The sequence below is a fragment of the Aricia agestis genome, chromosome 8 (assembly GCF_905147365.1).
Source record: "Aricia agestis chromosome 8, ilAriAges1.1, whole genome shotgun sequence".
NCBI classification, from domain to species: Eukaryota; Metazoa; Arthropoda; class Insecta; order Lepidoptera; family Lycaenidae; genus Aricia; species Aricia agestis.
Genome location: NC_056413.1, coordinates 73,357 through 88,583, shown reverse-complemented (window position 1 = coordinate 88,583; position 15,227 = coordinate 73,357). Strand labels below are relative to the sequence as shown.

General features: G+C 38.8%; 1 protein-coding gene across 2 annotated transcripts; it reads right to left on the bottom strand.

Annotated features, from left to right (window-relative positions):
• Positions 1-6,650: 6,650 nt before the first annotated feature.
• LOC121729639 (zinc finger protein 484-like) lies at positions 6,651-14,733 on the bottom strand. Of its 2 annotated transcripts, none has more exons than XM_042118211.1 (5): positions 14,055-14,733; positions 12,554-12,697; positions 11,168-11,397; positions 9,442-10,191; positions 6,651-6,872 (listed from the first exon to the last, which is right to left on the bottom strand). In XM_042118211.1, exons 1-5 carry the CDS (start codon positions 14,633-14,635, stop codon positions 6,745-6,747), a joined length of 1,833 nt encoding a protein of 610 aa, XP_041974145.1. In that variant the 5' UTR covers positions 14,636-14,733; the 3' UTR covers positions 6,651-6,744. The 2 variants fall into 2 exon arrangements, with proteins under 2 accessions (XP_041974145.1, XP_041974146.1); XM_042118212.1 differs by having other exon boundaries at positions 6,651-6,869.
• Positions 14,734-15,227: the final 494 nt, after the last annotated feature.

Below are 15,227 nucleotides of genomic sequence, written 5' to 3'. Positions count from 1 at the left end.
TAACCATGCACGGCCAGTGTCAAAAGTATTATAAATGGCGCTGGCGGGTAAACAGTATTATTGCATACAATTTTCAGCATCGTTTCTTTATATCGTCAGGTCAAAAGTCTAGTCAAAGTCGAAGTAAAAAGTCAATACAGTCAAGGAGTCAAGTCGGTCGATTCAGTAAATCGAACGACTCGACTCCTTATTTTGTTTGTTTCTATGGCTAAGAGTTTATAATGTAACTGATGAAACATATTATGCTAAAAGTTAAAATAAAGATAATGATGAAGTAAAAGATTATTTTGTATTTTATAATCCCTACCCTATACTTAACCTGTGGTGTTTGAAAAGATTAAAGAACCTATTTTATCAAATAAAATCCATCCCAATTATGTCATTTGGACTATAATAGTTAGAAAGGGACTTTTTAATTAAGTAAATCTCCTAGTATTATTCTGTTACTTTAGCACAGTCCACAGAGCAAGTCTATCTTACTAATTCATTTACTGATGACGAAGGCATTAGGCAATATAATATAACCTTACTAGTTGGCATTAAACCTGTAATTTCCTAACTTAAATATTTTATTGTAAGTATGTATTGTATTTATTAGTATATTATTTATTTATTTTATTGTATAATTTTATTGATGTATTTTAAGGCGCATGTTAAATTTTGTGCTTTTGATAGTTTTTAATTTAAGTAACTATACTTTTGCACATCACCATTTTCCTGGATTTATCACTGAATGTTAAAAGGTTGCCTGGAAGAAATTGCTTGTATGTAATATGGCCGCCTTTGTGTACTATATGTCTTATTTATCAATAATTGTTGTTAATATTTAAGTTTTATTGTATTTTTTTGCACAATAAAGTACTTATATTTGTTTATTAATTAATTTCAGTAGGCTACATAAGCCTTTATTAGTACTTATGGCAAAATTAGATCTGCAGAGTACGGTTCATTTAAGATTCATTATTAAGTATTTATATTAGCTTTATAAGGCGGTTTATATACTTACTTACTTTAAAAATAGATTAATTACTTAATAGAATAATGTAATGTGATGACTACCCTTGCCCCGATTTAAGGTCAAAATGTATTAAACACTGTAAATTCGTTTTAAATATGTATTACGCACTTAACAGCTTGGTAATTTTGTGTTTAAAAATAAGCATTCCATATCCCAGAAAATACTCTGGAAATTATTATTTTTTTCTTCTAATTGTAGGAAAAATCCCTACGATGGTATCCCCAAGATGGTATTTTTCTCCTAATTGTGGGAAAAATCCCTAAATTGGTATCCCTGAGCGCGCTTAAGTCAAGGTCTGCCCACACTTAAGAATTAGGCACTCAAGCAACAGTTTGATAGCACATTTGAGTGCAAGATTTCGTTTATTAATACGTTGCGCGCTCAAGCGTCAGTTTGACAGTACAGTTGAGTGCAAGATTTGGTTTATTAATACGTTATACACTCGCTTGATCAAAGGCACTTAAAAGCTGTACTCGAGTGAGGTTTATTAATAAGGATAGCAGCTTGAAACACGTTTTAAGCAAGCTCTTAGTGGTAAGAGACAACTATTTATACGGCCCTTAGATACTTACGACGTATGCCGTCAAAACTGTAGCAATGTTTTTGCATGCAAAATGTGTATCGAGAAAATATTGTCATCCTTTTTTGTCATTCAGTAATAGCATATACTACTTTCTCTTTCGCTCATTTTACGCTTCGCTTTGATTTTTCTCTAAATAGAAGACAATAATTTAAATATTAATAAAATCTTAGTAATTAAGTGTGAAATATTACAACTTCGGCTTTATTTGTATTCCTCGTTTTATTACTGCACTGTCGGAAGTCACATGACGGCATTCTGGAGCGAAATGTAGCGAAAAACAACGCGGTAATTAATGAATTAAACACGTCCGGCTGTTACCGCGTCCTAAGGCACACTGCTCTCAGATGAGTGAGCTCACTCATTTCGACACACTTTCGCGCTGACTATTGTATGGAATGCCTTTTCTAACGTTATAATTTTATGAAAAAAATAGTTTTAAACGGTTGTTTTACAACTATATACTATGGCTCATTTCTGCATAGCAAAACAATTTGAGAGTAGCGGCGGACGTAGCTATTTACCTATTTATTTTTGTCCTAAAAATTTTGCGCAACGGACGCATTTATTATCTTTTTATAGGTTGCGGCAGAAGAAAAAATAACAAGGCTTGAATAATTTAATAATAAGAACTATTATAATATACCATCAATAACTAATAGCTTATACATAATAATATTGTTCACCAATTATTTTAAATTTACATGCCCGTATAAAAATATACGCACTTACTGGTTACTCAATTTTTTACTCACTAATCGCTTGGCTACACAATACAATATCATAATTTTTGTATGTACAAATACAATATAAATATTTTTTCAAAGTATAATTATTATGACAGCTTACCAATGGCCATAAACAGCAACATTGGTAGTACCATAAAGATATACCTAGCGTAGAGCCCCCGAGACGATCAAACGGTTTGATTCAAACCTTACGTGTTTGATGCAACCGTTTGATGTCGGTTTGAATGGTTTGTCAAACGACACTGTGCAGTTTCATTCAATGCGCGCTGTCGAGTACACGTCTTGTGATGCAGAAGATGCTCTAGAGTCTAGATTCTAGAACGAGGATCGCGATTTTCTTATCTTATGTTTATAACGTTAATGTCCTGCATCAGAAGACAAAAAAAAAAAAGAAAACGACTTGGTCCAAATTAATGGTATGGCGTATCGACTAAGATAATATCGTTTTACCCACGAACATCTACAGAAAGTGCTAGAAACTACAGCTTCTTTTTTTTCTTCTTCATAATCCAGCATTAAACTAAGCGGGTTTGATCAAACGCGTCGGAACACGATCAAACGGCGCGTCAAACACAACGAAAATATGAAATTTCATCAAACAAGCTTCAAACACGTAAATGTTTGACAAACCGTTCAAACTAGCTTTGTAAACGATCAAATCGGTTTGAGTCAAACCAAAATTTACGTGTTTGAGTCAAACCGTTTGATCGTCTTCGGGGCCCTTAGAGCAACAATCTCGAGCTGTCATTTGTCAAACGAAACCAAAATTGGTTTTCATCTGTGTGAAAAATATGTATATGTATATATGTTACGCTCAAAGACCGAAATCGCTCAATGAGCGAAAAAAAACCGGCCAAGTGCGAGTCGGACTCGCGCACCGAGGGTTCCGTACAAACCTGCAAGGTTTACAAAGTTCGTTCATTACGACAATCGAGTCATAACTATAGTATTTTTATTGCAAAATGAAATTCATAACATTACAATGGGGAAAGATGGAGGAACATAAATTTAAGACAAAGATCTCTTTATCGTTTAAGTAATCCTTTATTTTATATTAACACATATCATTTATCTATAATATAACTGAAACACTTAAGTATACTAGCCTTGCAGCAGACTTGCGAAAGTTCTTTTATTAAAGTTATTATATTTTATTGTAACTAAAAATTTAAGGTTTTCGGAATTTTTCCTTTATGTGTGCTATAAAACGTTGCTTCATGCCAAATTTCAAGATTCTAGGTCGACTGGAAGTACCCTTTAGGTTTTGATTCCCTTGCGAGTACTTGCGAGTTTCAAAATATGCAGCTTAAATTGCTGTTTCTTTTGATTGCGTTGACATAGAAGTTTGATTTTGTTACAGCTTAAAGGTATTATAGACCTGAGTATTTGGTATGAATTTCAATTTAATACCTCTACGCGTTTATGAGGAAATGGGTAGTAAGTTTAAAATTATTAAAAAAAAATATATTATGTGATGTAACTAAAAATTTATGGTTTTCGTAATTTTTCTTTTATCTATGCTATAAGACGTTGCTTCGTACCAAATTTCAAGATTCTGAGTTCACGGGAAGCACCCTGTAGGTTTTGATTCCCTTGCAAGTGTCGAAAATTTGCGGCATAAACGGCTGTATCTTTTGATTGCGTTGGCTTAGAAGTTTGATTTTTTCACAGCTTCAAGGGACAGTAGACCTGAGTAATTGATATAAATTTCAGCTTCATACCTCCACGCGTTCCTGAGAAAAAGGGTCTTGACAGACGGACGGACGGACAGACGGACAACAAAGTGATCCTATAAGGGTTCCGTTTTTTCCTTTTGAGGTACGGAACCCTAAAAATGGCTCACAACGCGTTGTAAGTCACAGTGAAACAGCCACGACTCTAAGGGGGGTATTACATTATCATTTATATTGGATCATTTATATAATAACATATAGGATCCAATATATATGATCATTATCATATCTACATATTACATTATCATATTTCATTGATCCAATTTACGTCATATGTGGTTTCAATAGCCAATGGAGAGCGCTAACGCTGACAGGTATTGACGTCAGGGTTACTAGATCTCAGAGAATTCGATTTGTCAAGACATCGTCATTTTTAATATGGCTTGCTTTTGTTATTTCAGCAAGATTATCCAAGTAATTAGAAAAATAATTACCTACATTATATTATTTGAAACATATTAACGAACAATAAATTAAAAACTCTTTTTTTATATTAAATAACTGGCAACACCTATTTCTATGACCGTATTGGATCCAATCTCTCAGCAAATGTCAAAAATCTATGATCAAGGAAGAAATGAATCATATGTCTATATTACAATATCCAATATAATTGACTCAATGATCTCGGATCCAATATATAATGATAATCTAATATCCCCCTAATGAAAACGGCCACGACGCGTTCTGGCAATCACAAAAAGACCATAACGCGAAATTCGTGTCGTGGCTGATATATGCTATTCGTTTTTCTTCTTGATTTGCTCTTGATTGACTAATCGTCTATAGGTATAGAAGATTATATATTTAAATTACCACGTGTATGGGTTGTTGCCAACCGTACATAATAATGCTCACACTTTAAGATTCAGTAATGTCGCAGATCATATTCATTTGCATTACGATTTACGTAAATTAAAGTCAGTTTATATTTTATCATCCTCAATCATTCTCCCATAAATATCATTTATCTTTATCATACATCTTTAATATAATATTGGTGGTAAGGCAGGCTGCAGCAGTAGCCCCTACACCACGCGTACTACAAAATATTTTTTCTTTTACTAAATTACTGCAGTGATTTAGTAAAAGAAAACATATTTGAGAAAAAACGTGTTTTTCATTATTATTTGAAAATATCCATAGTTACATAATATCCGTGCTAATATTATTACTGTCTGTCTGTCTGGTGGAACGTGTTATTGTTTGTTGTTGTTTTTTTTATTATAAGGTAATCTGATCTTAATAAATTATAAAAATTTAGCTTTGTTTTTATTTATATAATTTAAATATAAAAACTATTAGTTGTTGCCCGCAATATACGCAATATAATCTCGCCACAAAGTGAATTTCAGTTCCTTTGTGGTGAGAGTGCCGGCTCAAGTTTTATCCATCTTCGAGGTGGAGGAGTTCTGGGCTCTGGCCCGCCGGTGTAGTTTACCGAAGGTTCCGGGGGAGGCTCCCGAACGAAGTGTAGTGTGATTGTGTGTGTGAATGTGTAAATAATAGACATTAGGATAAATTTGTTCGGCGTGCATACGGATGCACGCCGAACAATTTTATCTTTGTTTTTTTTTTATATTTATATTGGCAACGTGATGTACGCTATCTAGCTTTTATACTATTGTATATTATTGTATGCTCAATAAAGAATTTGAATAAAGAATTTGAATTTGAATTACCTATGGACGATTAATCAATCAAGAACAAATCAAGAAAAACGAATAGCATATCAGCCACGACACAAATTTCGCGTTATGGTATTTTTGTGATTGCTAGAACGCGTCGTGGCTGTTTCACTGTGACCACAACGCGTTGTGAGAAATTTTTTCGCTCATTGAGCGATTTCGGTCTTTGAGCGTAACATATTATACACTTACACAACCATGATTGAACATGAATTCTATAACATTAAATTGTCAACGTGCGGCACGTGCCGACTGGACGTCAAAAAAGAGTGCTGCTGTCATGTATCACACGTCTCTTTATACCACGCAGTGTTACTGATAGTGACATCTCTCTTGCTCCGCCTTTGTTTCTCCATTCCGCTAGGTATACTAACTTTATGGGTAGTACAGACTACTCTCGCTGTTATTAATAGCGGTATGTTGCCATCTCAGTCTGACGTTATGTTGGAAGAGCCACTTGACAGAGAGACAGCAACATGGATCGGCGTTAGCCTGATGTAAGTGTTATAATTAACAAGGAGCAATCTGCAATGAGAATACCATTAATTCATTGTTTAAAACCAATAAGTATAAATTAAAACCAACTTATAATTAAAAATAAAGGGTGAGCTCAACTTTGAGTCAACAAAAAACATTAAAATAATAATTAAAGTATAGTAAAATTAGTAAAACAGTAAATTAAAGCTATAAAATTAACATAATATTCGTCTTCTCATACGATATTTTGTCCCTAGTTCCCTACAGGTGTATTGTGATAATTTTCATACAAAATTAGGATTGCCAACGGCTATGTTTTGAGTGTCCGAAATGTAGTCCTAGCAGCAGCAAGTAGCAGCTTTCGAATATTTAGGATTTTTTTTTTTGAGGAAACAGCATATTCTGCGACGGTACACTGTCATGATGCGAGTGACAAAATAAATGTAAGTGATAACTGATAAGGCTCCGCCGCAGTAGGCTAGCGGTGGCAGGTGAGGGCTCAGTGCGTGTAGTCCTGTGGCCGCAGTCCGAACTCCGCGGCGTACGCGCCCGCCCACGCGCTCGCCGCCAGCGCCGCGCTCGCCAAACCCGCGCCACTTCCCGCACCACCTCCCGCGCCCGCACCTGCTAATGTTTGTAATAGATAAATACAAAAAAAAAACAAGAAGGGGCATATTGTTACGGTACACGGTATACGGACATGTGGTGCCATCTAGCGGCAAACCAGCGAAACTGATCAGGGGACACACTACACATAAATCCCCTACTCGAAACTAGATGGCGCCAGGTGGTACATGCTCGAGCCTCCTAGAAGGTTCCCATACTTGTTTACTTGCTTACGTGAATCGGGAACTTTCTGGAATTCGTCTCGCCATATAAAAAGCCGCAGGTAGACGGCCCGACGATTCAGTTCAATCTGAGCGATCTTCGAGGCGACAACAAGTGATCAATAGTGAGTGAACCAGTGAAACCTGCGACTTGGTTACGACCTAGGACAGTGATAGTGCTTAGTGATTGGACCTAGTGATTAGTGTTTGGACTTAGTGCTAAGTGTTGTGCTAGTCATAGTGTTAATAAAGTCTTCAAGAGAGTCACCAGTTCTTTCTCTCCAAATCCTCGAACCCTAGCACGTAACAATATCATACCCAGCTCTGTATCACTTCTCGTTCAACTGTCAACATGGTACTGTCAATAAATAACATTCATATTAATAATATTTTGTTTTTAGTATTTGTTGTGTGTAGAAAGAGAAACACACAATCTGTTAAAATTTCAGAAGCCTATATAGCCTGGAGGCATACAGACAGACAGACAGACAGGCAGACGGACAGACAACGAAGTCTTAGTAATAGGGTCTCGTTTTTACCCCTTGGGTACGGAACCCTAACAAACACGTGTGGCACTCGGGTACTGTTGCGGTAAAGATATTGCATAGCATTTTTTATCAACTTATACAACTATAATTCGCATACGTTCAGTCGCACGCAAACAAACACCTTGCCGAAGTCTGGCAACGTCGCACTGACCGGCACAGCGGTGCGGCTGTGCCGGCCAGTGCGGCGAGCACCACACCCCGCCGAAATCTGCCAAATTGAAACGACGTAAGACGAATGTTAGGTGTTTTTCGTTACGGAATTTCTTGATCGGTCGCCGCGCGCCGGTTCCAAAGCCCGCGATAAAGCTATGCAATATCTTAGGGGTTCCCAAAGTGTGCGCCGCGGCGCCCTGCTGCGCCGTGGAAAGGCAAGAGGGGCGCCGTGAGTTGATCCTCCATCATTATCCGAAAACACAAATGTTGTATATTATAGTATTAATTTTGTATAGCAGGTAGATACTTAAATATTTGTTCATTATTTTTTACCTGCTATAATCATTTAAAAAAAAAAAACTAGAAAAAGGAGGAGAAGAAATAAAAATACAGAGAGGAGTGAGGCAAGGAGACCCACTATCGCCTAAATTGTTCTCGGCTGTGCTCGAAGAAGCGTTCCGAAAACTCGACTGGAATGACCTGGGCCTCAATATTAACGGCGAAAAACTGACACATCTAAGGTTTGCAGATGACATTATAATCTTTGCCACATCTCATAGTCAAATGCAACACATGCTTGAAGAACTCAACATAGTAAGTAAAGAAGTCGGACTGTCAATGAACCTCCTAAAAACAAAAGTTATGACCAATGGAAGTACAACTAACATAATTACTATAGATAACAACGAGATCGAATATGTTACAGAATATGTATACCTAGGACAACTCATCTCAATATATGATACAACAACCAAAGAAATACAAAAAAGAATTGGCAATGCCTGGAAAAGATTCTGGTCCTTTAAAGAAATAGTAAAATGCAAAAGTATAAACATGGGCAATAAAAGGAAACTATTTAACACATGCATTCTACCCATTCTAACATATGGGTGCCAAACTTGGGCACTAACAAAAGCTCATACAAGTATGCTGGAAGTTGGGCAGAGGGCTATGGAGAGGAGTATGATTGGAAAGAAAAGGATAGACAAAATAGAAAACAAGGAGTTGAGAAAAATGACAGGTGTAACTGATGTAACATATAAAACAAAAAAACTGAAATGGAAGTGGGCCGGACATGTTTTGAGAGGGCCATACAAATGGACAAAAATAATAACGTCTTGGTATCCCAGAGGGGCAAAAAGAAAAAAAGGGCAGACCTCTAAAAAGATGGGAAGATGAAATAGTACAAATGGCTGGCAAAATGTGGACTAGAGTGGCATGTCAGAGAAGTGAGTGGAAGCTGTTGGGGGAGGCCTTTGCCAAGAGGCACACAGAAACAGAGACCGCGCTACCGAATAATAATTAATTTGAATATTTTGCAATGTATGTAAAATAAAATATGTATCGTTTTCTGAATAAAGGCTAATAATAATAATAATAAATAATCATTAAAGGTGTTTATTTATGTATTTTTTTCTAATAGCTAGGTAGAGTGGGTGCTGTAGGTTGATGGTGCCTAAGCGGGGAGTGGGTAGTTCCTCAGAGAGTCCCACATGCCCCGCTGACGTCTCCAATCCGCCTGGGATGTGCAAAGCATTTCCCAATGTAAAAAAAAGTAGAGAAGGGCGCCGCGAAAAAATATTGTGACATGTAACTGCGCCGCAGGCTGAAAAAATTTGGAACCCCTGCAGTGAATAGCTTCGTTGATAATGCTAAGAGAAGAAATACCTTGTAAGGCGGATTTCTGCGGCGAGGTGGCCGGCGAGAGCTTGGCGTCGGGGCTGCGGCTGCCCCGTGCGTCGTCGGTCTGGTGTGCACCGTCGCGGCGCTGCGCCTGCGCCTTGAGTAGCTTGCTCATGGTGTTGCGCGGCGTGGGCGGCGGGCGCTCCATGCTGCGGCCGTGCGCGACGGCGCAGTGCCGCTCCAGCATGTAGCGGCGCTCGAAGCGCTCCACGCAGAAGGCGCAGCGGAACAGGCGGCTGCGCGGGCCCTGCGGCGCGGCGGCGGCGGCGGCCGGCACGCCCTCGTGCGAGCGCGCGTGCGCCAGCAGGTTGTAGCGCTCGCTGAAGCGCTTGCCGCACGCGCCGCACTCGTGCCGCTTCTCGCCCGAGTGCACGCGCTTGTGCCGCTTGAGGTGCGAGCGCGTCATGAGCGCCAGCCCGCACACGTCGCACGAGTGCGGCTTCACGCCCGAGTGCGACAGCTTGTGCATCTTGAAAGACGACGTGTGTATGAAGGACTTCCCGCACAGGTCGCACTGGTAGTTGAGCTTGCCGGTGTGGATGTTGTTGTGGCGCTGCAGCGCGCCCTTGCTGGGGAACAGCTTGTTGCACTCGACGCACTTCCAGTCGCTGATGCCCTTGTGCATGGCGACGTGCACGTCGCAGGCGCGCTTGTGCTTGTAGTGCGCGCCGCACACCTCGCAGATGTACGGCGGCCGCGACCCGTCGTGCTTCTGCTTGTGCTGCTCCAGCCGCACTGGAACATGCGCCCGTCGGCGGTGAGTGACAACTGACAGTGGGACGGGGAACTCGGCTTCGGTAGTTAAAAGTAGGCGCCTACTATTTTGTTATTGCCAAAGATTTTCGGAAACAAAGTTGTAAATATATGCCTCAAGTGTTATTAAAGAGACAGAAATTATGGGGGCACTTACGAGTGATACGAGTAAATTCAAATTTAAACAAAATATATTCGAGGAGAAGTTTGTAATTTATTGCTTTGTGCAATAAATAACAGTATGATTCAGTGGCGAAGAGTCCATATAACCCAATTCCCGTCGGCTTCCCTTTTGGAAAATCGAATCTATGGGCCAAATACATTTTTATCTAATAAATATTTTACATACTTAAAAAACTTTGAATTCACTAAACGCCTACATAATTTTATATGCAATACATTTTTCTCTCACTTGAAATAGTTTGAATTAAGTAATAATTAATAATTAATCGCCTACAAATTTATATAGGCAATGCAACGTGCAGGCCATCTCCGATAGAAGCCGATAAATTAGCGGGTTATTTCTTCATACAACTATATTTCATAGTAAGCATTTGTCCTTTTCATTCCTGTGAACTGATCGTCATGTTCTGTCTCGTTCTACCACGCGCCTATTTATTATTTATTTGCCATTTAACCACTTGGCTAAGCGTCGTCTAGCTGTAGTGTTGCAGTCAACGAGTCGAAGCTAAACGACGTATAGCCGCTATATATATATATATATATATATATATATATATATATATATATATATATATATATATATATGATTGAATGGCGCTGTTTAGTCAAAGGACTAGCTGTTTGATTGAACGGCTATTTTAACCAGTGCAGTGGGCTGCGACAGATATATTGTGAGAGACAGAAAAAACGTTGTATCTAGATACAATAAAAAAATTTCGGCACAACCGATTTGCGGAAGTGATTTCGTTATGCACATAAGAAAATGTAAACCTACCCAGTGACGTGTATTTGGCGTCACATTTATCACAGTAGTGGAGCACTTTCTCTCTCTTTTGTTTCGCTGTGGGGTCGGTCTGCTTGCTTTGCTTTTTTCTTTTATGGGCTGGAGGGATTTTTTTGTCTTTCTTGTCCATCATTTCAATCAGCAGGCTGGAGCTGTCGTCGTCGTCGTCGAAGCCCCCCAGTTTGAAGATATCGCTCCCGTCGTCCATTGAACTCTGGGACCTGAATGGCACACAATACATCTATATTAATTAATATTTTAAAGCTGCAGAGTTTGTTCGTTTGCACGCGCTAATGTCAGTAACTACTGGTCCAATTTAAATGAGGTGCCTATTTCACGAACTACTGGATGAATTTTTAAGTTATTTGGCTGTGCCAAATAGATTAAAAATTCATCCAGAGTAGACTATGTGAAGGACATAGGCTATTTTTTTGCGGGAAAATGTATGGTTTCCGTAAAATTGCTAACTTAAGCGGGCGAAGCCGCGTGGGACACCTATTAAGTATTACAATAATCACTTGCTATACTTTTTTCAAAACATTTATTTAAAAAATTATCATCTAAAATTGAACAGTCATAGAAGGATGTCTCTCTCACATACACTCCGACAGTTGCCTGCTGGGTGTATTTGAGTGTTCTGCAACAGTTTTAAGGTATTGAGAGGATTGCATATTATTTAATGCTACGTTTCTACGCTTGACGAGGCTTGGCAAGCGTCCACAAGGCACAAGCGTCCACAAATATCGCTTGGCATTTGGAAATCGTTTACACGCTTGTGAATGCGTCAGTGTATTACAATTTACAATATACATCCAAGCATAGCGGACACCGAACTTGTGTCAACTATTAATGACGACCTCTGTGGCTCAATTGGTTGTGTGTGTGGCAACCATAAACCTATAATGCTATATTAAGTCTATGGTGACAACTCAAGCCGGGGGTCACGGGTTCGAATCCCGCTGACGGAACAAAAAGTTTTCAATGTTCCTGGGTCTGGATGTGTACATTTTTCGGTTTGGTCATATTCCAAAAACGATAAACTCTTTTCGTTCGACCAGTCACTCATTTTTGAGTCAGAACTAGATGTGCGTTCGTCGCGAGATCACAGCGGCTACTGAGCGCGCGCCAACGTGTGAACGCGTCGCAAGCTCTTGCCGCAAGCGCCCTTTGATCTGTGTCTAAAAACCGACACTACTCCGGATCGGATACAAGCGTCCACAAGCTCACGCAAGCCAAGTCAGATACTCTCTTTACACGCTTGTGTTTGTGGACGCTTGCCAAGCCTCAGCAAGCATAGAAATGCAGCATACAATAATAACAAGTAAAGGTTATGGAAGTTGGAGTGTGTCAAACAGTTTAATATAATATATTATATACCTGTCAGGAGATTCTTCTTTCTTCACAGAGCCCAGGGCGGGCTGTGGGGGCTGTGCTGACACAGTGTGTGTCACCAGTATGTGGGCCGCCAGGGACACCTGCCCGCCTGAATTCCCACTGGCATTGCACTCCGAACACTCCCAGCTGATATTAATTTCTATTATTTAATATGAATAGGTACCAAGAAAATAAACCAAGGCAAGGCCTATGTGACATAAATAATTTTATATTATAATCTTATATCTTTAAACAAGCAATTCTTGTATATCTTATCTATATATTAATACGTGAGAGAAAAACTTTGTAACCCTTTTTACGAAAAATGGGGAATTATAGGTGTATGAAATTTCGCACAGTTATAGTTTATATGGTGAAGGAGTGCATCGAGCTAATATTATTTTAAAATGATGCTTTTATCATATATATTTTTAACAAATAAAACGTTACACACACAACAACACTACTACTAGGAAAAATGACAGATTTTTGAGTGTCAAGCCTATACATACAAATTATACTCTTTTATTTATGATTGAAGTCTGTTGACAACAAGTTGACAAATTGAAAATGGATTATTGTTTTAATAGATACTATTAGACAATGCTTAAAAACGGCCAGTCTGAGATCAGCTGAGTCCCAGAGACAAGAATTGAAAAAAACTATGATGAAGTCAATATTTTTTACAAAATATAGGTAAAGTCTGTCAAGAAAGTGAAGAAATTAAAAAGTGGCAACATCGCAGTGTCATCCCTTTTTTCTTAGATTGATTTGAAAGGGATGATACTACGATGTTGCCACTTTTTAATTTCTTCACTTTCTTGACAGGCTATAGTAATCCTAATGTCGTTGCAAGTAAGGTTGAATTTCGACCATTGGGCGATCTCTAGTATCTTTAAACAAGCAATTCTTGTATATATATAATTGGAATCTCGGAATTGGCTCCAACGATTTTCATGAAAATTATTATATAGGAGGTTTCGGGGGCGATAAATCAATCTAATTAGCTAGGAATCATTTTTAGAAAATGCCATTTTATTCATGTTTTATCGAATACCAAGCAAAACTCGGTCAAATAGCTAAAATGAAATTTATTTAAATGCATTCAAACTTTTTAGTGGTTTTTAGAAGTGATTTCTAAAAGAAATTGATTGTATTGCTCGCAGAAGCAAGAGCAAGTCGAAACAGACCTTTGTGGAGCCCCAGAGCGGTTTGAGAATGGAGACTACCAGTGGAGACTACCCAACCTTGTAGCAGTAACACACATAACATTACTATTATTATGCCAGAAGAATTGTAAAATTACCCGTACTAAAGTTATAAATGTAAAAGTATGTCTGTCTTTTATCATTTTGTGCTTAGGCCGCTAAATGCATTTGATGAAATTTGGTTGAAAAATGTAAAAGTACATTGGATAAATCTTATGCTGGAAAAATATGAAATTTATATGTTTTTCCATAAATATGTTTAGATAGTTTATACTTTTTATATTGTGGTGGCTGACCTTTCATCGGATTCCCCCTTTTTCATTTTGCGCTTAGATGTTGCGACAGCTTTCTTTCTCTTATTTTCAACCTTGGTCCTCCTTTTTCTTTTAGTGAGGGCCAACGGTTCATCCTCGGAATCGTTTTCATCGACTTTACCCTGGGATCGTCGATCGGCGCCTTCGTTTTTTATTTTGAGATGGACGACGTTCGACGGCGGCCGCGGTTCGAACAACGGATTTTTACTTATGATGGCCTCGAAGGCCTCCTTCACTTTGATATACTCGATCTCGGCGCGCTCCAGCACATTGACGAGGTCGAGACAGGCGCGGCAGATGTGGCGGGAATGCTGCGGGGAGTCCGTCAGACTGGCCTGCGTGTGCCGGTGCAGGAACTCGTGCAGCGGCGTGCCGGCCGCCGTGCTACCCACCGCTATATCGAACTGCTCCGTGTTCTTGCTCAGGCACACCATGCACTCGCTCGGTTCCAGCTTAATGATCACGTCGAACTCCTTTTTCACACCGATCGAGCCATTATCCTTTCCGAGGTCTTTGCCATCGGCCTCGCCCTCGACGGAGACCGGCTCGGAAACTTCGCTCATTGCTGATTATAACTATCCGCAGCTCCAGATTCCTAATAAAGACGAGACATTTTTTGTTTGTAAAGCATTGGGCAGGAAGGAATTACAAAATTTTAACTTTTAACAAACAATCAGACAGCATAGTGCAAACTGCAAACACTTACGATTTGACAGTTGACATTACGTTTTTTTTTCTTATTATGGCACTTCGGCTATATAACCATGGCCAGAGTGGAGTATAAAGTATCTAAATACGTTTACAACGGCGCGGCGGTTGTAAACCGCATTTGTTATTGCTGGAGACTTCAACATAGATATATTGAAAAACAACTATGTAACATTTGACCTGGGGGCTTTAAAAAGCTTAAGTTTCAGTGATGTTTATAAAATTGAGGATGCTAATCTTGCTTATGATTGCTTTATGGAGACCTTCCAGCTGTTCTATAATCTATGTTTTCCATACAAATTAATCAAAATACACATTAACAGGAAACCAAAATGGATGTCTCGCGGAATAAAATTGGGATGTAAAAAGAAAAGAAAATTACTATGGTTGTTTAGAAAAGTACCTACCCCCCAAAATAAATCAAATCTAATACAATACTCAAAATTA